Raw genomic sequence first — 25,396 nt, 5'->3', positions numbered from 1 at the left:
CTTGCGGCCAGAAGAGGCATCTGACGATGCCATCACATAAACCTTATACAATATTGTAAAGGTATGAACCGACTACTAAAACAGTCGCCTTGAAAACCTGAACCACTGACGCCTGATGGCGGAAGGTCCAGGAAACTCTAAGCGCCCGAGTAGAATGCGCCTTAACAGGGAACGGGGGATCCCGACCCTTAGATAAAATAAGCCTATACCACCGTCTGTCTGATCCATCTAAAGATGGTCGCAGCAGAACAGGCAACCCCTTCTTAGGGCCATCCGTGATCACAAACAGTGAATCCGTCTTACAAATTGAATCCGTAGTATTCAAGTATATCATGATCGCCCGAACTACATCCAAGGAATGCCATGCAAATTCTCGAGGATGATTGGGCTAAGGACATAGGAAGGACAATACACTGTCCTTATTCAATGAAACTTTGAAACCACCTTAGAAGGAAGGATGGATTCGGATGAAGAACAACCTTATCCCTATGAACCACCAGATCTGGGGAACAACAGTATAATGCAGCCAGTTCTGACGCCCTGCGTGCAGAAGTGATAGCCACCAAGAAGACCACCTTCTGGGATAAAGTAGGCAAGGGAATCTCCCTGATATTTTCAAAGGGAGGTGTCTGAAGAACCGACAGCACCAAATTAAGATCCCAGGATGGTAACGGCGCGTGCACTGGCAGAGCCAGGTGTCGCACCCCCTGGATGAAATTCCGCACCAAGGAATGAGTAGACAAAAGCTTCTGAAAGAAGATAGCAAATGCTGAAACCAGACCCTTGATAACACTCAAGGCCAGCTTCTGCTCAACTCCCTGTTGCAGAAAGCCAATATTCGGACTACCGAATAAAGATGTAGATGGAACCCAAGGGATTCACATCACACAATATAAGACTTCCATGTACGATGATAATCTTTCTGGAAGTCGCTTTCCTTGTTTTAACTAGAGTAGGAATAACTGAAGCTGACAATCCCTTGTCCTTCAGCACCTGGGTCTCAATAACCAGGCCGTTTAAAACCAGCGATCATAAAGCAGGATGGAAGATCGGTCCCTGAGACAGTAGATCCTCCCTGAGAGGAAGTCTCCACGGGACGTCCGCCATCAGTCTGACCAAATCGGCGTAACAAGCTCGACGAGGCCAGTCCGGAGCTGCCAGGATTACTGGAATTCCTTCCTCCTCTATCTTGCGAAGTCGTCTTGGCAGTAACCCAAGAGGAGGGAAGGCATACATTAGCTGGTATTGCCCCCACGGGGCGATCAGTGCGTCTGCGGTTTCTGCTAGAGGATCGCGGGAGCGAGCCACGAATCTCTGAACTTTCCTGTTGAATCGAGATGCCAACAGATCCATATCCGGGGTGCCCCATCGTAGGCACAACTGGTGGAAAACGTCTGGATGGAGGGACCATTCCCCCTGATCCAGAGTCTGACGGCTGAGATAATCTGCCTGCCAATTCTCCACCCCCGGAATGAACACCGCAGAGATTGCTGGAACAAATCGTTCCGCCCAGCGAAGAATGCAAGCCACTTCTTTGGCCACTCGGACACTCTTGGTGCCCCCCTGGTGATTGACATAAGCCACGGCCGTGGAGTTGTCCGACTGGATCCGAACCGGGCTGCCCTGGAGCTGCTCGGTCCAGTGAATCAGACAAAGTCTGATCGCTCTCAGTTCCAATACATTTATCGGTAACCTGGATTCTTCCGGGGACCAAAGTCCCTGGACAGATAACTGACCGAGAATTCCTCCCCATCCGGATAGACTGGCATCCGTGGTCACTGTTGTCCAATATATTGGCAGAAATGACTTTCCCTGGCTGAGCATCGGAGACCGAAGCCACCAGACCAGAGACTCTCTGGTCTGTTTGCTCAATCGGATCTGATTGTCCAGGGATTCCGGATTCCGATTCCATCTGAGAGGAATCTCTTGCTGAAGAATTCGGGTATGGGACTGGGCAAATGGGACTGCTTTGAAGGAAGCCACCATCAACCCCAGACCCCTCATGCAAGTCCGAAGGGAAGACCAGCTGTTGGTGGACTGCTGATTGAATCTTTCGGAGTTTCCCTACCGGAAGAAAAACTAGCCTCTGGGTGGGAACCAGAAATGACTTTTGCTGGTTCACCAGCCACCCGAATTCCTGTAAAGAAATCATAGTAATTTCTATGTTTTGTAGCAAGGTCTGAGGAGACTCTGCATGAAGCAGAAGATCGCCTAGGTAACCTAGAATCGATATGCCTCTTTGGCGCAGAAGTGCCAACATTGGGGCCAACACCTTCGTGAAGACCCGCGGAGCCGTGGCGAGACCGAAAGGTAACGCCACAAACTGATAGTGGTTCTCTTCTACGGAAAAACGTAGAAACCGCTGATGTCCTGCGAAAATGGGAATGTGAAGATATGCGTCCTAGATGTCTATGGACGCTAGGACATCCCCTGGATGCAGAAAGGCTGCTACTGTGCGAATGGACTCCATTCTGAATCTTCTTATGTAGACAAAAGAATTGAGTGCCCTTAAGTCCAGAATTGGACGCACTTTGCCCTCTTTCCTGGGTATTGTAAATAGGTTTGAATAAAAACCCCTGAAAGCGTTCTGTCCAAGGAACGTGGACTACCACTCCTTGTTGTAGTAAATCTGTGACTGCTCTCCACAGATCGTCTAAACGATCCGGGGATAGTCGGCTATTGGAAGGGAAGAATCGCGCCGGTGGGAGAGATCGAAACTCGATCTTGTACCCTGACCTTATGACTTCGCAAACCCATCTGTCCGGGATTCTGGAAAGCCATGGATCCGGGAACCGGCGAAGACGTCCCCCCCACCCCAGTTATGGGTGGGGGGCGCACCTTCAGGCTTTGGACGGTTTATCTTCAGGTCTAGAGGGGGCGGGCTTTTGCTTGCCCGACCAACGACCCCTGACGCCTCCTGCAGGAGCTTTGGAGGACTTAATTTTTTCACCCGCGGGACGAAAAAAACCTCTTGTGAGCAGAAAAAGAAGGCCCTCGTCTTTGACGAGTTCCTTTACCTTTAAAATTTTGCGGTAAAAAGGTGCTCTTTCCACCCGTGAGATCCTAATGATCTCATCTAAGTTGGCTCCAAATAGACGCTCTCCTAAAAAGGGGATATTAGCCAATGCTTTTTTGGAACCTTGGTCGGCTAACCAACCTTTTAGCCACAGTGTACGCCTGAGAACCACCGCTGAGATAGATGCTCGCGCCAATAATGAAGTGGCGTCTAACGCCGCATCACACACAAACTGTAACCCCTGTATCATTTGTTCCAACGAATCTGATACCGCCTGAGGGACCTCTTCTAGGTCCCGGCGTAACCACTTGGTCCATACAGTTACAGCCTGCGAAACCAGACCAATAGCAATTATTGGTCTGAAAGCTGATCCAATCAAGGTAAACATGGTGCGAGACATAGCTTCTATCTTGCGATCCACTGGATCTTTAAAAGACGGAGCGTCTTCTAGAGGAATAACCGTGGCTTTATTCAATCTAGCAATTGGTGAATCCACCACAGGTGGTTCTGTCCATTTCTTAATGAGGGTTTCCTCAAACGGATAACGCCTGTTAATGCGTTTAGAAATAGTAGAAATGCGTTTTGGCAGACTCCATTCTTCTTTGATTGGATTGCCAAAACATTTGGGCAATGGAAAAACCTTCGCCACTAGATGCGTTTTTAGTCCCAAAAGGGATTTCAGTTTCAGCTATTTCTGACGGAATACCCTGTAATCTTAAGGTCTCTTGAACAGATACCATGAGTGCGTTTACCAACGCTTCCTCTCTGGCTATGGCTGATGCCGAAACATCCTCCTCACTGTCTGAAAAGACAGTACACGAGACACCAATACCAGATGAAGTACCTGCAACTGCAGAAATAGGCTCAGAGTCTGAATCCGAGGTTTCAGATAATAAGGGGTTAGGCGGGGGTCGCTTACTTGCGCCCTGTCCCTGACAAGCCACTTCCACCCGGGACACAAGCTTCCATAATAGCGGACAATGATTTAATCGTCAGTGGGGTGCTGGAGGATCCCGCAGACCCCTCGAGGGGATCCGGAGGAGATACATGAGTGGCAGGGTCCATGTTAATTCAGGACACCTTTGCCAGAAAACACAAAAAAACTTTTTTTTTTTTTTTAAATAAAAAATACCTCTTTTTTTTTTTTTTTTTTTTAATTTTTTTTTTTTTTTTTTATGTGTCTCCCCCTAGCGCAATAGCGCCCCTCAGAGTACCTGCTTCTCGATCCCACAGAGAGAGAGAGGGACCCCCAAGGCTCACCAACCGATGCAGTGAAGTTTCCAACCAACTGCAGTCAGCGTCTGTCTTTTACAGACTGGAAGGAGCTGTTGCTTTTTCCCGGGTAGAAGGACGTGGCTCCGCCCCCTGTGTACGCCTTCCGGCGTTCCCAGCTCTCCACGAGGTAGCTGGGCTCATGAAACATGGCCGCCCCCATATAGGAGACATTAGACTCCAAAAACATGGCGGCCGGCGTGACCTGAGGACATGCATGCACCTGGTCTACGGCAAAATGGCGGCGGACCGCCGAAATCGTTTTTCCCAGCACATCCACCTGCATCTCTGCTGAGTGGCGATTGATAGATCTACAGGAGATACACTACAAATAAGGTAGGATTATACCTCCTATGTCTGCTGTAATGCTACAGTCTGCTGGGTAGAGTGTTAGCTCTCAAACCAAGTCCACTTCCCACAAACACATACTGTATTTACAAGGGGGACTTTTAGTGTCAGATATATACTGACCATGTATGGAGGGGCCCATAATTCATACTGCCTCATAACGAGGAAAGAAAAAAGGGAACGTTTACTCACCATACCGAACCGACAGGCACCCTCTCTTCACAATACCCTCTCCACCGGGGTGGGGGTTTGTGGACCACTCCGGACGCCTCGACTCTCTGGTTCCTGGCGTCCAAGCGAGACTTTTAACTCGCAAGGTCAGTCCCTCCACTGGGACTCCGTCGCGGCCGACCCAGCGCGGAGCTCTGGTCTGCACGCGCTCGTAGGCAGAAACCGGGGTGACCACTGGATCTCAACATCCAGCCCGTCGCCCGGCCCCGCATACTTACTTGAATGTGTCGCGGCCGACCAAGCGCAATGCAATGGTCTGCGCGCGCTCGTAGGCCGGCTGGGGTGACCACTAGTGTCGCCCAGTCCGGCGTTTTTTGCTTGAAGATCTCACAGGAAAAACACTGGAGAAAAAACTACCTAAAAAATATTTCTTCTAAAGAAAAAATCTTGCCAGGACCAAAAAGATCCCAGCAAGGAGCTTAGGTCCTTACTCCTGACTAGACAGAAAAAAACTGATTCCCTGTAGCAGAGAGAGGGAGGATATACCCTCAGGGACTGCCCCTAAGGTGGAGCCAGAACGTTTTGTCTTTCTGCCTAGTCCTACTCCTGCGGAGACAACATAACCCAGCTCTTGAGAATCAAGAAGACTACGTCTGTCAATGAGCGATAGAGAAACAACTTTTAGATGGGCATCTTACTGAACACAATATACAGGGATATGGGAAGTAGTAGAGACATAAATATACACACACCCAAACAGGTTGAACTGGATAAACTGGTGTCTTTATTCAGACTTACAATCTATGTAACTATAATATACTGTAATGTTTCTTTAAACAGGAAGATATTACTTAAAAATAGGCAGATATTGACACCTGTGCCTAAATTCCTTCCTTCCAACAGGCAACGTTTATGTTCATATTTTTAATACATTATGTTGACAAAACAAGTTATACAAGATTAAAGCAGGGCGGCCATCAGTGAACCATGAAAGAGGAGATTTTATCCCCTTGATTGGCCTACTTATAGAACACATCTTATAGAGAAGCCATGCAAAGTTCAGTATGCATACTAGACTGTTAAACTTTAGAACAAACATGAAAATCACACTGAAGTTACAGTATAGTATACAGCTACATTTAATACAAAATCTGCTTGGAGGAGAATCTTCTTCAAAGGTAAAACTAAAAATGAATACTTCCTGCTCAGGGCCTTACTTTTTCATCCAAGCATTGCTATTGTGTGCCATGGTTCTGGTGACTTAAAAGCAAGTTTTGCTTGAGTTTGTAATACAGAATATTTTTCCCAAATGCATCAACTAGACTCTTTGCTATCTTTTATATATAGAAGACTGATGCAGATGGTTTTCACTGCCAATAAGCAGAATCTGATTGGTGAACCATCACACACAGAGAGGTAATTATATAGAACATGCTTCGGGAAGCAGACACACGCTGAAGTCGGTCTCCAATGGATTACACGGAATGAGGTCAATTTGGCAGATTTTATAACTATGGCCCAGTTGCTATGTTTACTGGAAAGCAGTAGCAACTTTCAGACTGACTTTACTTGTTGCCTGGAATTGCTCTTTAAATTACAGATTTTTTGTTTGATCCCATCACTTAGTACCCAGTGCTAGTGGCCATCATCCCGATAGATAGATAGATAGATAGATACAAAAAGGATACCCCCAATGATTTGGGACTTTACATGCCACTAGACCACTGAAAAAAAATACAACTGTGTATAGATAAATTACAATTTTATTACAAAAAAACAGAAATATTGTTACACAAACATGTATATATCTAGCACACAACTAGATATATGTAAGATTTAAAACCTGCATGCAAGGACAGACCAGTATCCACACAAAAGACTCCTAGGCATCATTGATGGAAAGAACCGGACAGGATCCTACGCGTTTCGGGTATAGAAACCCTTCTTCAGGGGTCAACCAGAGTTCTATGCACAATGTGTACCAAAAGAAGTCTTTTTTGTAAGGGTAACTGGGCTGTCAATTAAAACCGGTGTTAACCGGGAAGGAGGTGTCCGGTCTCACTGGGACATAGTTCACTGAGAAAGGAGATATTATAAGAAATGGCCGATGATTAGCAAGATCGTGGGCGCCACAATGATCCACTGTTGGTCCTAGACCGTCCCCATGGATGAATGGGCCAATGTGATATCTCTGTAGTCACTTTTGTAGGTGAGTATTGCTCGTGGCTAGAGGTAAACGAAGTATATAAGAGTATCAAGCCAAGGACATGGAAAGATTCCTACGCCCTGTCTCAGTGGGAGAAGACAGCCCAGTTACCCTTACAAAAAATACTTCATTTGGTACACATTGTGCATAGAACTCTGGTTGACCCCTGAAGAAGGGTTTCTATACCCGAAACGCGTAGGGTCCTGTCTGGTTCTTTCCATCAATGATGCCTATGAGTCTTTTGTGTGGATACTGGTCTGTCCTTGCTTGCAGGTTTTAAATCTTACATATATCTAATTGTGTGCTAGATATATACATGTTTGTGTAACAATATTTCTGTTTTTTTGTAATAAAATTGTAATTTATCTATACACAGTTGTATTTTTTTCAGTGGTCTAGTGGCATGTAAAGTCCCAAATCATTGGGGGTATCCTTTTTGTATTTAAATTACAGATGTTCCTGATAATACCTATGCTAACCCACTCACCCTCCCTAGCTTTCCTGCACTGGTCTGCACTAATCTTCTTCTACCACTTCTAAGTCCCAGCTCCTTACTTACCTCAGTAGGACAGCAGCATCCCACTCCATTTTTTCCTTTTGTCCTGGGATGGACTTTAGTTCTGTCCATGTTTGCACAGTGAACTGTTGTAGACTTGGATAAGGCTGTTTTTTTGGTTCTTGGAATACAGTCCTACACAAGTATACAAGGAGGAAACCAAAGAGGAGAGTGCGGCTTCCAAGCTAAGGTAACTAAGCAGATGGTGGTGGTGGGGTTTCTAATCCCCATGCTGTTTGCAGTTCAGTTATATAAAATACTAAAGACACAGACCATCAGTCAACTGGACCTCCATGAAGCAATGGTCAGCAACAGCAGACCATGTAGTTCTCTCACTACAGGGTTCCTTAAACCTTTGAAATGTTCCTCTAACACTGACCTTTGGTATCCCAGGCACTAGGTAATAAACATGAAAACATTGATGTCTTACCGTAAGAATTCCATGCCACAATCCCACATCTTTCTTGAAATCCAGCACATTCACAATGGTTTCCGCTAGATAAGGCAAGAAAGAATAAACATTAATTTAAAAAAAAACTGGTGAGTTAGAAAAAAAGCACAATTATAAGCAACAGATTTGCTCACACTGGGATGCATGCTTATGTTTTCTAAATGCATGTGAACAACATCTGCTTTAATAACCAATGGAATCAACTGCTTACACCAGCGAAGCACAACTCTGGTCCTCAAGGACCCCTAACTGTGCATGTTCAGTTGTGTTCAAGTCTTACAGGTGAGATAATGAATCTTGTTGCCTATCCAAAGATAAACCTTACAGGGAAACTATAATGGTTTCAGATGATAATTGTAAGCGAATGTTGTATATCTTTGTTTTTTACTATTTGTATGCAGTCTTGACTCCACTGCCTAGACTAATTCACTTGTGGATTATGCCTTGCACACACGGCCCATGTGCATAGCGGTTTGTTCCACAGATGTCATTCTCACAAACGGGTTCTGTCAACCCGCCATGTTGGTAAACCAGCATCCACCCGTATTCAATGACATTCAATGACCCGTATTCAAAGGCACAACAGAGGAGGTCACCACACTAACATCACTTGTGTTAGTACAGCAATCTCCCGCTGAGTTGAACCAAAAAACTTTGTGTGTTCCAGGCTTAAATTTCAGGGTGACCTTTTAAGTTCTGTAATCTCTAGGCTTTTTCACTCCTTATAGTAAAGCAAGAGAAAGCCCAGTAAATATTTTAAGAGGCGAAGAGCTCCATGGACTGGCTGCATAAGAAATTAATAATAAATAATCATTTGCAACATAATACAAAAGTTTTAGGCACTTGTAAGAAAAAAAAAAAAAAGATGGAAAGTGAGGATGGTTTAAAAATAATGAAATTCATATTTTTTTATTTATCAATTACCAAACAACAAAGTCCATAAACTTAAAAAAAAATATCCATATTTGGTGTGTCCACCATTTGTTTTTAGGACGGCATCAATTTTTCAATGTACACTTGCTGAGATCAGGGCTCTGTGGGGGCCATGTCATCTTATTTCAGGGCTCCTTGTTCGTAAAGATGGTTCTTTATGATTTTGTCTGCAATATTTTCCTGCTGCACAATGAATTTGGCATCAATCAGATGCACTGAGGAGACTAAAAACTCTGACCAAATACCCAACTCCCTGTGCATAAATGCAACCTCAGACCTTTAGGATCCTCCACTATACTTTACTGTTGCCTGCAGACACTCATCCTTGCATGATCTCCAGGTCTTCAGCCAACAAACTGCTATTAGTTACTGCCAAATATTTCCAATTTGGACTCATTAATCCAAAGCACCTTCTGCCGTTTTTCTGCACCCCAGTTTTTTTTTTGCAAAGGCAAGTCATTAGGGTTCATTTCTACATCAGAGGTATGACAGTTTTCAATGGAGTTTTCCATGAAAGCCACTTCTGACCAGACTTCTCCAAACAGGTGGTGCATTCTCATCTGATTTCCCCCATAGAGAGCAGCGGGGCTCTGACACCTCCCTCTCCGCACACAGAGCGGAGACGGAGCTGTCATCCGCCTGCTCAGTGGGGATCGGCGGATCGATCCCCCGCTGAACAGAGAACGGAGCTTGTCGGCAGTGAAGCGTGTGAAAGGAGCCCAAGGGAACCAAATTAAGGGTCCTTTCACACGAACGATCCGATCAGATCCGCCTGTCAGTTTTTTAGGTGGACCTGATTGGATCCTCCATGCATCCCTATGGGGCAGCGGATGTCAGCGGAGACATGTCCGCTGACACCTGCTGCTATCCGATTCTGATCCTGTCCGTGAAATCAGGACAGATGGAAATCCTATTTTCCATCCGTCCAGTGGATCGGTTCAGATGGGATCGGATGAGAACGGACAGGCAGTCTGTTCTCAGTCGATTCCCCCATAGAGAGCAGCAGGGCTCTGACACCTCCCTCTACGCACACAGAGCGGAGATGGAGCTGATTTTTGCCTGCTCAGGGGGGATCGGCGGATCGATCCCCCGCTGAGCAGAGAACGGAGCTCGTCGGCAGCGCAGCGAGTGAAAGGAGCCAAACAGAACTTCATTGTTAGGGATTACTAATCCATGAACTATAAATCAAAACTCTGTAAAAAACTGTTTTTTTGTGTGTTTTGGTAGAGATGGGAAAAGTTAGAATCTCAAAGCCCAGGTAACCATAGGTACAGAGCTGCACTCAACACTGCAGGAAAACTGCACCAAATCAGCGTGAAAGCCCCCTAACTATACAGTATGAGCAAAATCGGCTTTGACTGTTAGAAGAGCACAAATCAGTCAGCTTATTTATACATGGAAAAAGCAATGCTCTCCAGATGCAAATGTACATTTTACAGGTTTGCAAATTAATGCAGGCATCATCTCACTACCGTTATAAGACCCCTGAAGTGAAACACAAACATTTCACAAATTGTTACATGAACAGCTGAAGCAACACAATATATCAACAAAATTGCAGATGCTTTCCGGGATTATTACTATAACCTTTACAATCTACCCTAAAGCAGTAACTGTACTACTAAACTCTCGGCAGCTATTAACTAGACTCTTCGGGATTTTCCAAGATCCCTATGACTGTCCTAGAAAACCTTACTTTCCTTATTGAAGGTGAGGAATTCCATTTGGCAGTAGCTTGTATGCAAACCAATAGGGCCCTGTGTCCAGGTGGCCTAACTTTTATATATAATTTATAAACCGTTCCTCTCCACTGTCACTTCTTAGCCCTCTTTTAGCTCACACAGAAGGCCATGTAATATTCACTGATACTTTACATACCCCCTTCACAGTTATTCTGAACCCATTAAAAGACCCCACAAACTGTAGCAATTACAGGCCAATTTTCCTAGTCAACTGTGACATAAAAACTGTTACCAAATACCAGCGACTAGGGATAATACATTTAGAACACTAAACCTAATTGTACACGCTTGTTTAAGGGCGTTGTTTAAGCCTGTTGCTTCTCCTTTCCGTGAACATGGGGAAGGCCCTTGAGAGAGTGGCCTGGGAGTTTCTGGACCTTATCTCCAACACACTGGTCTTCCTTCCCACATGCTATTGAGGATTAAAGCACTATACCCCTCTCCTACAGGTGCTGTTAAAGTTAACATCCCATTGCATTTCTTTGCCACATCGAACAGCACCTGTGAAGGATGCCCTCCACTTATTTTTACTCTCAACCTCAAATCCCCCACTTTGTACCATTAAATCCAACCATATTATCAATGGTATGACCCTGGGAAACCATACTTATAAAGTGGTGGCATGTGCTGACAACCTATTATTTTATATCACCCAACCCCTAGTAGTCTTGCTTCCTGGACCCTTACACGAACTCCAAATTTCCATACTTTTTCCAATTACAAAATAAATGTATAGAGGTCGGGGGCACTGAATGGATGTTTGGGGATGGAGCTAGTTAACCAATCAAAATCTATCTTCCCTTTCAAATGGGCACATTTTGCAATTTCATACCTGGGCAAGTTCGTCCCGACCATTTTCTTTTGTATCACAGAAATTAACTTCTTCCTTTTCTATGCACTCTTAGAAAAAACTGTGAACACTGGCAAAAGCACAGTCTCACATGGTTCAATAGGTACAGTGTCTTGAAGATAAATGCAGTACCCAGGCTACTGTATTGTTTATAAACACTACTAGTCTTGTTGCCCCCACACTTTCTCAATTTGCTCAGTGTGGCCTTAATCAAGTTTATCTGGGCTGTATTAGAAAATACATCAGCACTCTGTGCTGTGCTTGCTAGATCGAGGGGAAGGATCTCTATGTCTTAGAAACATGATTTTACCCCTCCCCAAGTCTAGAGGGGATATCAGTTTTCCTGACTCACTTCTTTACCATTCAGCCACCAAACTCTGGCCATTGAAAAAAAACTCAGAATCTTTCCCCCAGCCTGGTGCACCCTGGAAAGTTAGGGTTGGCAGTTCTTCACAATTATCTGTTAATTGTCACTATCCTTTGCACATTTCTTACCATCTCTTGCAACTTTCCCCTCCCCAAATTTAGGGCTTTACATTCTATTTCTTCCGCCAGCTGGTAAATGCCTGAATAAGGAGGGGGGGGGGGGGGGCAAGCATTTAGTCACGCCCGACAAATCTTTGCCTGTAGAGACATAATCAGCTTTTCCATTTTCCATACACACGACAGTAACCTGAGACTTTCATGCAGATCTCTCACCTCTTTTTAAAAAATCTGCCTACAAATAGGCTCTTTATGTGAATACCCTTTACATTTCTTATCGATTACTCCTGGTAGCTTATGATTTACCCCTTCCCCCGATTTATTATAACAAAACTGGGAAGGGACCTTAACACTATCTTTTCACCTGCACAGATTGACCATGCTATTTACTTCTCACAACGAGTTTCTTTTACCCAGGGCTTTTTTTCAGCTGGAACTTGGTGAAACTCAGTTCCACCACCTCTGGCCCAGGTCCTCTCCTCCCTGCTCACCACTATCACTTGTAAACACAGAAGTTCGGCTTCTGTGTTTACAAGTGACAGCTTGTCCCCAAGTGGCTCCCATTGAGTTTGGAATCGGGACAAGTTAGATGCAGGTGCCCAGGGTGGAGTCTGGATGCTGAAACCCCCACTGGATGATCTCCCTGCAAGTGAGAGAGGCAAAGCCACCTACAGTGTGCGGGGAGGTACTAGAGCAGACTGGGTGCTTTTGCTTAATACAGCAACAAAAGTAAGACATGTGGAAGATGGTGGAGCTGTTAAGGAGGGGAAGAAGATTGGGGCAGTTGGGGGGGGGGGGGTTGCATGCAAAGATCAGAGCTGAAGAGGGTCCAAAGTGAGATGAGGATGGGGGATGCACAGGTAGGCAACCATAGAAGAAGGCTGAACACTGCACTGTGTGTAACACCCCCCCCCCCCCAACTCTGCACTCTGTATGTAATTCACTCCTGGTATTTAATGCCCCGTAAGACCCTCCTCACTGTTCGTGAAATTTGACCACACCCACTATTAAATGCGGTTCGGAGGGTGTGTGTATATGGGGGGGTGGGGGGTGGTTGAGTTCCTGCACCTATTTTCTGAGAAAAAAAGCCCTGCTTTTACCAAAAGATACCAAGCAAAGTATAATATACTTATGACAAGGTGGTATAGAACAACCTTAGTTCTTTCCCGTATTTCCCCAGTCACTGCAGATAGTAATGAAGGTGCGGCATAGCCAGAGGAACCCTTCTGTACATCTTTTGGGACTGTCCCATAATTTTGCAGTTCTGTTGACAAGTTATTAAAAAAAATATGTGTAAGCTCATGAACACTGACCTTTGCCTCAACCCTGCAGCACATCTATTACATCTTACACTTATTTTAAAATCAAGGCACAAAAATGCTTTACAGGTTCATCTTAATGCAGCCAAAGACTGCATTCAATGTACCTGGAAAAAAAACCCTTTATACTTTGGCCCATTGGTTTGCTAGGGAAAATTACATCCAGTGCGCACAAAATCTAACTGCAGAGGTTAAGATGACTTCAAATCAATCTGGCAAACATGGTTTGATTGGATACAATCCACATTCTTCAGCCCTACTGAGCAGACCTCAAACCCTGCAGAACAGAAATCTTAACTACTATTTTTTTTTTTTTGAGCCATTGTGTGTTAATTCTGTGTTTTAAGTGGGAGAAACTGATGATCAATTGATGCTCCTCCCACGACAGTGAGAGAATGCCTCTGACCCTTGCCCACTGTTCAGGTACACCAATGTTTGTCAACTCTTCATTTCCCCTTTTACCCTGCTGTTCTTCCTCATTTTCTTTGGCTTTCCTTATGCTTGTATCATCCTATTTTCCCCAGACCCTTACCTTATATTCTGACTTGAAGCAAATAAAACCTTTACACCTCAAATTGGTTCACGCTGCATTTTGTTTAACTGGTATGTAGACATAATTTGGAAAATTGAGTGGAAGCAATCAATCCACAATCAATCCACACTAAGAACCTCTATGGGTTTTCCTTTACGCTTTATACTACAACCTCTGATGCCCACCTACAGTTTGTCATTGTCTGTAGTATATATCCTATTTGGTCTTTTATGTTTCACTTTCCCTTAAATGTTTAGAATGTTGAATTGCTTTTATGCCGGTTTTAAATTGCTATGTACCAACATGAACACATGCTTGTTCATTCTTGTCTGAACTGTGAAAATAAACCAAAAAAAAAAAAATGACAGAAGTTTTAAACCTACCTTATGCTAACCTAACAAATAAAAATGTTTGACTGGACATAAACTTCAACATTTATATGCTTAGAAGTGACATCTTACCTTCGGTGTAGCCACAAGCTTGTGTAAGTGCTTGGCAATGCGTGAGAAGTGCAATTCTTGTCACCGTCACTCCCAGAACGCTACCATCTTTACAAGTTTTGTACTAAAGAAGAAGATATATTTTATAAGTTGTGGTAGCATATCATACAGACATACAGCTATGGATGAAATTCAGTTATGTACGTAAAATTCCCATGACCACACCTAAGACCGGACCTTACTCCCAGCATGGACCTGCATCACCTCACCAGTAATGATAAGAATAGGGATCAATCCCTACGAACGGTGATGGCTTGTGGTCATGAGTCACTGCATGGTCTGTTTGCTATACAAAAAAAGTTTCCCCTAGGATTAAAAAGTGAACCTACTTTCTGCCATTAGCATATACTGGAAACTAGAGAAATCAAATTCCTGGAACGGATGAGGAAGGATTGATGAAGAAGCTAGAGTTAGAATTTGCAAAAGAGATCAATAAAACAACTAAAAGTGATTATTTATCTTATGTACACATGTAAGTTGTAGTAATCCTTAAAGCCAAAACATTTGTTTTAAATTTTGGAAACAGTAAAAAAAGGTATCCTGTAATTTTGTTTTTTTTGCAGCCTGTGCCCAATTGGGGAAATTTCCATTCTCTTTTAGTACCAAAGACACAAGAGAAGCAACTTCACATTTTTTGTTTCAGTGACAACTTAAAAGTGTGGGGTTTCCCATAATTTTCAGTTACAGTGACAGTGGTCATGAGGACCAAAAGAGAGGGTAAATCTCTCAGGCAGAACACAGAGAGCAAAAAAAAAAAAAACTAAAAAGGGGTTCTAAGTCTTACCTACTTTATCCAAAACTAAAAAGAAAGGGTTTGGCTTTAGGTACACTTTCCAAATACATTGGTTTGTGTTTAACAAAATGCTAGAAAAAGTAAACTGTACCCACCTCTATGTAGGCAGTATCATTATTTGCATCTTTGATATGTGGAAACCAATCACGAGGGGGTTTGGACAGATGTTTCGATTCTGTGACAAACCAGAGCAGCTTTGGCCAACCTAACAAAGAAATGTACAGCCTTTTTATTTTTATTCTGTTCATTATTTTGCTCTATTTGGCTGTAACACATATTCTTGTCAGTGATCACTAAGACGACAACATCAACATCATTTGTTTAGGACATACATTATTGAAAATTTAAAAAATGCTTCATTGTACTATGTTGAATATTTTAGGTCACTTCCAAACAAAGTTTACAGCCTTTAAAGTGATTGCAAAGTCTCTTTTTATAAAAAACAATAACAAACATGTTATACTTACCTGCCCTGTGAAGTGGTTTTGCACAGAGCAGCCTGGATCCGCCTCTTCTTGGGTCCCTCTTAGCTGCTCCTGGCTCTTTCCTTTGGTTGAGCGCCCCCACAGCAAGCAGCTTGCTTTGGGGGCACCCGAGCCAAACTGCAACTCCGTTTGTCCATTTAGACACGGAGCTGTGGGTCGGCCTCGCCCCCTCTCCTGATTGGCTGACTTTGATTGGCAGCCATGGGAGCCAATGGCACTGTGGCTGTGTCTCAGCCAATCAGGAGAGAGAGTCCCAGATGGCCGAGGGACTTGTGGACATTGCTGGACAGATATGGGGCTTAGGTAAGTATTAGGGGGGCTGGTGCACATAGAAAGGTTTTTTTATCTTAATGCGTAGAATGCATTAAGATAAAAAAAACCTTCTGACTTTTCAACCACTTTAACTCCATTTAAAAATAATCATGTTCAAATCACACAGGATTGAAAGCCATAGAAAAATAAAACAGCTATTTGGATGGCCTGGTAGATGGAAAGACAGGTGAATACATCACTTAAGGATGGATAGAAAGAAACATGGTTGAATAGATAAATAAAAGGAAACAGAGAAGCAAAGATCAATATATAATGTACATAGATTGAAAACAGAATACATAGATGTACACTCAATTATATGGCCAACAAGGTGTGGATACCCCTACAAATCGTTGATTTTAGGGGATCACTTCACATTATAGTCACAGAGAGGGCAACACTCTATATAAATGCCTATGGTTTTGGAACAGGATGGTCATGACATGTATTCAGTTGTGACGCTCAGGAGTCTACAAACTTTGACCATATAAGGTATGTAAAGATTAGCTATTCTCAGTCAGGGTTCTGTGGAACCCAAGGGTTCCTCTATTGTTTGCAAGAGGTTTTTTATTGAGCTGTGGCTGATTTATCTCCCATTTGTTGGTGCCTACATAGTTCTGGGGCCAAAGCCACTTGGCATAGGCCATATCACGACACCAATGATCTTTTAACTGTACAGGGGGCCAGAAGGGGGGCTTTCTTCCCGTTGGCCACCAACGTAAAAAACATTTTTTCCCACTGATTGGTTTTAGCAGGGGCTTCCTTAGACCTAAAAATTATTCTGTGGGTTTCCCTGGAGTAAAAAGGTTGAGAAAGGCCGCAATAGACAGAAGAGCAGAGATGAAAGCAAGAAAGAATGTATGAACAGACTGCACGCGATGTATAGAAAGATGGAGGGATTAGCGAGAGAAAACGAGAAAGTGAGAGAAAGCAGGAGAAAGAGAAAGAAAGCACGAGAGAGAGAAAGAAAGAGAAAGAAAAAAGGCTAGAAAGAAAGAGCGTGGGAAAGAGAGTTTTTTGCAGGCACTGGTTGAAATATTTTTATATCGGTACAAGGCAGGACATAGTTGTGCACAGGGCCAGATTAACATAGGGGCTATTGGAGCTGCAGCTCCAGGCCCCTACCTTAATATAGGCCCCGGGTTGGCCATATTCACTGTTACCGCTCTTCTGTCACTTGTAAACACAGAAGTCTGGCTTCTATGCTCGCTTCCCCAGGCAGCTCCCTCAGAACCTCCCCACACAGCACGAAGGCCGGACAAGGAGGGACAGTTGCCGATGCATGGATGTGTTTATGGGCTTCAGAGACAGCATCCCATGTTGAATTAGGCATGCATGGCTGCACCCTTCCTCCTCTGGGTGCATGCCAAGGCACGGCCCTTAAGGCCCTTCAAAATCCTCAGCACCAAGCCCATGATGCTCTTAATCCGGCCCTGGTTGTGCACATTGCAAAAGGTGCTATACTTGCCATCCAGACACATGTGTTAATACTGGCTTTTATAATGGGGCACAGAGCTAAAAATAGTGCACAACATCTTCCTGAGCTAGTTTTAAGGTAGCTATACTTCTAATAAGAACTGTATGGGTCACCTGGCCATGTACAGTTACTCACCTTTAAATTGTGGTATTTCCCCAGTAGGACTCTTGGGCAATCCTTTATGGCAGGCATCACTAGTCAAGGCCACCGTAACTCCACAGCTTCCTAACAAGAAGCCAATCTGCTGGCTTCCAGCGTCCTTAATAAAAAGGAATAAAATATTATGAAATATCACACAGGAGCATACATGTGAAAAAGAAAAACACATAAATAAAAACTATGTAGCAAAATGTAATCACTATTTTTTCGCTTGCAGCCTTGATTGTTAGGTACTGTAAATATAACTAATAAGTTAAAGTACAGTATATCTAAAGCAACATTTTTTTAATTAATTTTAGATGGGGAATTACCACTCCTGTCACTGCCAAGTGTGACTCTACTGGGGAGATTAACCCTCTCGCTCGGTCTTGGTCAGTGAGTTACAATGTATTGGGGAAAAAAAAAATCACAGTTGACAATAGAACAGGAATAGAGAGCACAACTTTCCTATAGGGATAGCTGTTGTATTGATAGCTTAGAGGGGATTTCTCCTTGTTTCCAGGAAAGGAAATTAGAAAAAAAATAAAAAATTTGCTTAACAGGACACACACAGCAGTAAAAAAAGAAGAGATGTGTATACTAAAAATAAAATCAGGGTGCAGAAAAATGGTGTTTTATGTCTCCTTTTTTCTTTTTTTTAATTACTCAACAGAAAAGTCCCTGCCTTCACTGCGGAGAAGGTCCACTGTGCTTTGTGTTAGAGCAACTGTCTCTGCAATTGTCTGTTTACTAACTTAAACTCCTTTGGCAATTAAAAAGAAGCAAGACATATTGTATACCACTTACTATATTACTGCACCCTGATTTTATTATTTTTTTTTAATTATATTATTTATGGAGTATCTATGCAAACCTTCTTTAATGGTAGCAAAAATTCCTTTCTAGCTAAATTTGTTGCCGGCTAGGTTTTTCTAACTGGCAAAAAAGCATGTCTGCTCTGTATGGTGATGTTCTGGACAATGTTGTATAAAATATTTCCCTTTCATGTCACTGTGGCTCATTGCTGTTCCTAGCCAATGTTCTCTTATTACAACATCTCAAGATTTAATCAGAAGAATAAAGTAAGACAAGACAACCCTCCCACTCAGTACTCAGAGAGTAGGAAGTTTTTTGAATCCATGTGTGATTTTTTCATTTCAAGTAGGCAAGACAGCTATGGATCTCATTTTTAAAGGACAGCGGATATTGCTATCTACTCTCTGTTATACTCCACAGCCTACATTTTGCAGCCCATTCATAAAACAGAGGCCTGCATTATGACACAGAGCTCTCTTTGCTTCACCCAGCAAAGAGAAATCTGTGATTGGAGAACAGCCAGTTTTATGTCCTTGACAGGCGACATGACCGTTTTCTTTTCCCGGCTATTTTTTCACCATTCATTTTATTGTGCTTTGCTTTCTTCAGAGCTTCAAAGCCATGTTGTTTTCAAAGTTAAAGTCGAAATAAGCTAGATATAAAAGACACTAATAAATGTACTTAAATATTCATTATAAAATATTTTTTTTACATTTTAAAAGGCAACTGAATATGACTCAGTACCATTTTCTTGCAATCTTCTATACACCAGCACTTAAACTGGAAGTGGGAGTGGAACCATTCAAGTATGTTTGTATGCAAATATTTTGACAATGATAATGCTGATAAGAGCAGAGAGATAATCCTCTTGGTCTGCTACTGCATTTCACTGTCCAATCAACAGTTGTTTATATCTCTGGACCGGAAAGACAGAAATACAGATACTAGGACAAGGAAAACCGCTCCCTTGTATGCATTTCACCTCTGAATTTAGTCTTTCAGCTTTAAAACGTCATAAACCTTAATTTTTAGTCTTTTTAAACTTCCCTGGGGGTGGGGGTTGGCATGGCGACCGAGAGCAGAGATGGCTGCATAGCTTGAGAGCCCTGCCTTGCCACCAGGGGAATCCCACAACATCGGAGCCTCCACGACACCTACAACCCCGACCGAGACTCCTACAGCACCCGGGGACCATCCTCCTTGTTGCGGTGCAAGAAGATATTCCCGCAGCTGAAGAAACTGATGGATTTCTTCCAAATGACTGGCAATGTTCCTCGACAAAATGGCAGCGGAGGCCGCGCTACTCGGCTGGAGGACAAGGCCTCCGGCACCTCACAGGAAGCCAGATCGAGTAATCTGGGACCCCTCCTTCAACCACACAGCAGAGGATTGTCCTCATGAGCTTCCAGTCGCTCCACCAGAAGCCCGGCAAAGTCGCAGCCATGCAGACCTCACCAGGTAGGCCGCACACTGCTGAAAGGAACCCCATTGCCTCCTTTCCAACCTCAGGGCAATCAATTTCTGATACCATGCTCAAGGAAATGCTCCTATCGCTAAAACAAGACACAAAAGGATTCCAAGCTCTCCTTACCGACCAGTCTGCGACCAACCCGATTTACCTGCCCAACAGTATGCGTTAAAAACAGGGGTTTAGTTGCACACATTTGCAAATACATGTCTGGCAACGCACTGACACCTTTGCTGCCATGGTGCTATAGGCTGGGTGTTCAGTGTGCCCTTGTGCCTTTAAGGGGTGGGCTCCCATCAGGTATATCTGCCATACACCTGTCCATTAAATGCATGTGCTTCCATTGTTGGAGACTCATAGAATTTAGAGTTAGGACCACAGATAATGGGGTGCCTTGTCGGGGCTCTGTGGCTTATGCATGTATTTGCAAATGTGTGCAACTAAACCCCATTTTTTAATGCATACTGTTGGACAGGTAAATTTGGTTGGTCACAGACTGGTCGGTAAGGAGAGCTTGGAATCCTTTTGGGTCTTGTTATATGCATTGCCCTTCCAATGCTCCTTGCTGCAGAGACCAGTTACAGGTGTGGGCAGTAACCATTTCTTTGTCCTATCTCTAAAAGCTCCTTGCATGCTGACATAGTCTCTGGTATTAATCAATGTCATGCAGATGTACAGGCCTTGGGGGACAGGGTCAACCACATTGAAAACACCATGGAAGATTATTCGATGTCCCTCAACACATTAATAGATGCCCACAACAACCACAAGGAGGACATTGCTTGGCTAAGAGATATAGTAGCTGTCCTAGAGGAGAGATCTAGAAGGAATAACCTGAAAATAAGAGGGGTTCCTGAGTCTGTCGTGGGCCCGCAACTGGCGCAATATGTCCACATTCTACTTACTTCTGTCCCCATCAGCTCATGAGTTTACTGTAGAAAGAGTCCAGAGTGCCAAAACCGTCTTTCTTACTAGCTGACTTACCTAGAGACATTCTGCTCAGAGTAGACTTCTACCAGGTCAAAGAACAACTACTGACAGCATTCCGCCAGGCGGACAATGTCCCTAGCCAATATACATCACTTCAATTACTCCCTGACCTGTCTAGGCACCCACTGCAGTGGGGCCACAACCTGCTCACTATAACCAAAGCCCTGAGAAATCACCAGATATCACAAAAATGGAAATACCCTGCTACACTAGTCTTCGCCCATGATGGCAACACCACTAGTGTGACTACATTAGAAGAAGGGCTGGCTGCTCTATGCCTCTGGGGCATCATTCTAGAACAGACTAATACCGCTAACACCTAAACTGCACCCACTACCACCGGACTCCGGATGGCAGGTGGTATCACTCAAGCATTCCACGAAGAGACACGCAAGTGGAGGCTCCTAACTTTACAGTCCTAAAATCTAGTTTACACCTTTCCCCAGGACAAGGAATAGAATGTTCACTTTCCCCTTTTCCCCCTAGCTCTTCCCAGCCACAGTTCTTGCTCAAGGATCCTACCCAGGACCCTTTTTTTTTACAGTTCTAGTTTTTTTTTTTTTACTAATCTTGTTTCATTTATTTCTCTTATCACCATGTTCGGTACATGTAATGCTGTCCACACCCTATGGAACCCATACCTCCTCCAGACCGACTGCCTAGGATCGCTGAGATCCACAAGGATTCGAGGCCTCCCACTACACACAATTCTGCGCTTCACAGTAACTATGAGTAACGCACCACACAGCTCACCCAGTTCCACCTTAACGCTAGACTATGTCTCTCATGTGCCTATACCTAAATGTTAGGGGTTTAAACCACCCTGCCAAGCGGTTCTCACTATGTAAGGAAGCAAACAAAGTAGACATTCTCAGTGTCAAAGAGACTCACTTCAAGACTTCTGACACACCCAGATGCTCCCATAAGGACTACCTTAATATTTTTCTATATTGCGCTTCCAAAAACAAAAGGGGGTACTTCTGGCATTCAAGAGCACCTTAGCTTTCCAACTCGAAGATGCCATCACAGACCCTGAGGGAAGGTACATTACAATGACGTGCGACATCAATGCCCAACCTTTTACAGTGGTGACACTTTGCGCTAACACCCATCAGGTGTGTTTCCTCCACAGATACTTTAAGCTAATTGCCATTGCCAAGTACGGCCACAATCTGATGTGCGGAGACTTTAACCTCACGGCCAACCTACACCTGGATTCCTCAGCCCCAGTAAAAATAAACGCACCACATCACTTAAGCAATTATTTAATCTGGAAGAAGTCTTTGATGTGTGGCGCTGCAATCACAGCAATGAAAAGGATTACACTTTCTTTTCAGCCAGACATAACACTTATTCAAGAATAGATATGTTTATAACCGATAAATGCATATTGCAAAATGTTTTCTCCTCCTCGATGTGTGACATCACATGGTCAGACCACGCTGCGATTTTAATGTCTGTTGATGAGCAGGATGCCCCCCCCTCGATGGCTGCCCCTTTATCCTATGAAACGCCCATAAGGCTTTAATAAGAGGTATCTTTACTCAACAAGGGGCATGGGCAAAAAGGAAATACACTTCCAAACCTAAACAATATATTGTCTGAAATTCATACCCTAGAAACTCGAAACAAAGCTAGTTCCTCACCTCCCATTTCCAACACACTGACCAAGCTTAGGAAGGAGTTGAGAACCCTATTAATGCAACAGTATGATATCCACCTTAAGTTAGGAGACTTAAACTACAATCCTATGCCAATAGAGCAGGGAAGTATCTAGCCAAAAGGTTAAAACAGGCGAGATCTAAAGCAAGGATCTCACATCTGATTTACCTCACTCTTAATCACAAAATTATGACTCCTCAAGACATTGCCAACCAATTTGCAGATTCATTTTAGGACTTTATACAACCTACGTGATGACCCCAAAAAATGTACCAACCTAGGGATGAAAACATCAAGGATTTTTTAAAACAGTTAAATCTTCCCACACTATTGGATGATCATCTTCACACTTGCAGCATTCACATACACAAAAATAGAAAAAAATTGTTACGTCGCCTCCCAATGGGAAATCTGCAGGCCCTGAAGGCTTGTCTAATGAATATTTCAAAGTCTTAAGCCCCCGTATGCAAAAGTCCTTTGCCCAAGCAGCTTCAACCTCCTCCTTCCCAAGGGAGATGCTGAGAGCTTACGTAGTTGCCCTACTAAAACGGGGGGAAAGATCCAGCTACGCCTGCCAATTTCAGGCCAATTCTGCCTCGAAAAACTGACGTTAAGGTCTAAGCAAAACTCATAGCAAAACAGCTAACTGATATACTTCCTTCCTTGGTCCAGCAGGACTAGATGGGGTTCGTGAGGGACAAGCAATCTGCAGATGCTACCAGAAGGATTGGGAACATAGTGTATCATGCTGAAAAAAACAGAACGCCATATCTGCTTCTCCCTATAGGCGCAGAGAAGGCATTCAACAGGGTTCATTGGTAATAAATGTCAATGGCTCTAACCAAGTTCAGTTTCCTAGGACCTATACTAGCCATCATCCTGGCGCTATACTCTACTCTGTCAGTGCAAGTTTACACTTCGGAGTTTCGATCTAAACCATTCAACATCTCCAGCGGGACTCGACAGGGCTGGCCACTCTCCCCTAGCATTTTCAATTTATTAACTGAACCCCTAGCTGAGAGGATTAGATCGCACCCCCTCTTCACTGGTTTAAAGGGTAATGCCAAGCCACATGTAATCAATCTATTTGTGGATGATGTTATCCTCATGCTATCTAACCCTTCATCTCCTTACCATAAGCCCATCTGTCCAACTTCAGAGCCATTTCATATTACAAAGTTAATTTTGCGAAGTCCCTCATTTTAGACTTTGGGATACCAAGGCCTGTTAAAGAACAGCTACAGCAGGCCCTACCATACTCTTGGAAGATACTCTATTTAGAGATCACTCTGACAGCCTCATGCTCCTCCCTAGCTGCCTATAACCTTAAATTAGTTATTACAAAAATTGAACCACAACTCAGAAGCATACTTCAGCATGATCTCTCTTGAACCGGCAGAATAGCAGCGCTCAAAATGACAATCCTACCCCAAATTTTGTATATATTCCGAGTCCTACCAATCCCTATTCCCAATCACCTCCTGTCAAGTCTACTTCGGAGGTGTGTCTGGAAAGACCTAACCCCACACAGATCTGTTGGGGGAGCAGGAATTATTGACGTATAAGATTTTTATTGGGCAGTCAGATTAGACCAAATCCAGAACTGGTTCAGAGTCTCAGATGAACTACTGTGGTTAGAACTTGAATCAGCCCTATCACCTATACATACCCTCTCATTGCTTCTCATGAGCGACTTGTGGAGCCAATGGGACCTCTCCAAATTTTCCCTGCCAATGAATGCTTCCCTCCTAGCTTTGCGTCATTTACACAAACAAAAAGCGATACCAACCACGGCTGTGAATTATACGTTTCCCACACCTTTGCTTTCCACTAGCCCATTAGAAAGATGCGAGCTGAATCATGTACAGGACTTTGTACTCGAATCCAAGCCCAAACAAATCCTAAACTTGTATTTCTTTGGGGGGGAATACTGCGCTTCAGGGATAAGTGTGTAATCAGTGCAATCACACTCTCTAAATTAATATTAGCATATCCCGTGTGGTACTATCCTTGCAACCTTTTACTAAGGTCTCAGAAAACATTGGGCCATCATGATGCAGTAAATCCGTACATTTATAAAATTATAGCAACTTACAGTTTAAAATCTTTGATCCCTTGATGAAGTCACGTGATTCAGTGACGTAACGCGTAGGAAAGCGCACACCGGAAGTGACGTACGTACGGGACACAGGAGTCCCGCAGCTTACTACACAAGCTGAACTAGAGATTGACTCATAGCTCCGTTTATTTATTGCACAGAGTATTACATATAATTTATGCATTATATATGCACTTTATTCCCATATTTTCTTGTGTTTGCATTATTGCACAGTATCACAGTTCATAACCACTATAGGCACTTTATATTTATTATTTATTACATGCAAGTCACCCTGCACTTTGTATGATCACCATATATAGGTAGTTAATCTTGTTGAGAAGGATAATATTTTATATAATGAAGATTTTTTTAAGCTTATTGAATTAATTAATCAACTTGGCGTGTTCACTAATATTCATTTAGAGAGTGTGATTGCACTGATTACATACTTATCCCTGAATTGCAGTATTCCCCCCAAAGAAATACATTTACTATACTGTCCAAGGTTTCAGTCAATATACGAGCAGCATTAGGGATAAAGAAGGATTATCATCTTACCGAGACAGCGCAAGAATCACGCCCAAAAATTTGACTTATTTAAATCCTAAACTTGATTGAGGAACATAAACTTCCCAGGGAAACTCAATTTGCACGCTGCCGCATAGTTAATTTCTTATATAGACACCCTATTTATAGGTTATATATACACAGGGATTTGCGTGGCAGATCTACTCTTCCCTGAGCCACAGGTCCAAGGGCATATCCCTCTTTTACA

At 43.4% G+C, this 25,396-nt stretch overlaps 1 protein-coding gene across 5 annotated transcripts in view; it reads right to left on the bottom strand.

The window, feature by feature from the left end:
- DIP2C (disco interacting protein 2 homolog C) overlaps window positions 1-25,396 on the bottom strand; it is a 762,684-nt gene that overhangs the window by 215,864 nt on the left and 521,424 nt on the right. For all 5 annotated transcript variants that reach the window (XM_082258569.1, XM_082258570.1, XM_082258572.1 and 2 more), the window contains 4 exons: window positions 17,582-17,705; window positions 15,268-15,377; window positions 14,341-14,443; window positions 8,000-8,064 (listed from right to left, as the gene is read on the bottom strand). In XM_082258569.1, coding sequence (XP_082114695.1) covers window positions 8,000-8,064; window positions 14,341-14,443; window positions 15,268-15,377; window positions 17,582-17,705 — 402 coding nt within the window. The remainder of the gene's footprint in view (window positions 1-7,999; window positions 8,065-14,340; window positions 14,444-15,267; window positions 15,378-17,581; window positions 17,706-25,396) is intronic.

Source organism: Pelophylax lessonae (assembly GCF_965119305.1).
Source record: "Pelophylax lessonae genome assembly, chromosome: 5".
Lineage (NCBI taxonomy): Eukaryota > Metazoa > Chordata > Amphibia > Anura > Ranidae > Pelophylax > Pelophylax lessonae.
The sequence above is the reverse complement of the archived record's forward strand: the minus strand, read 5'-3'. Positions and strand labels throughout refer to the sequence as shown.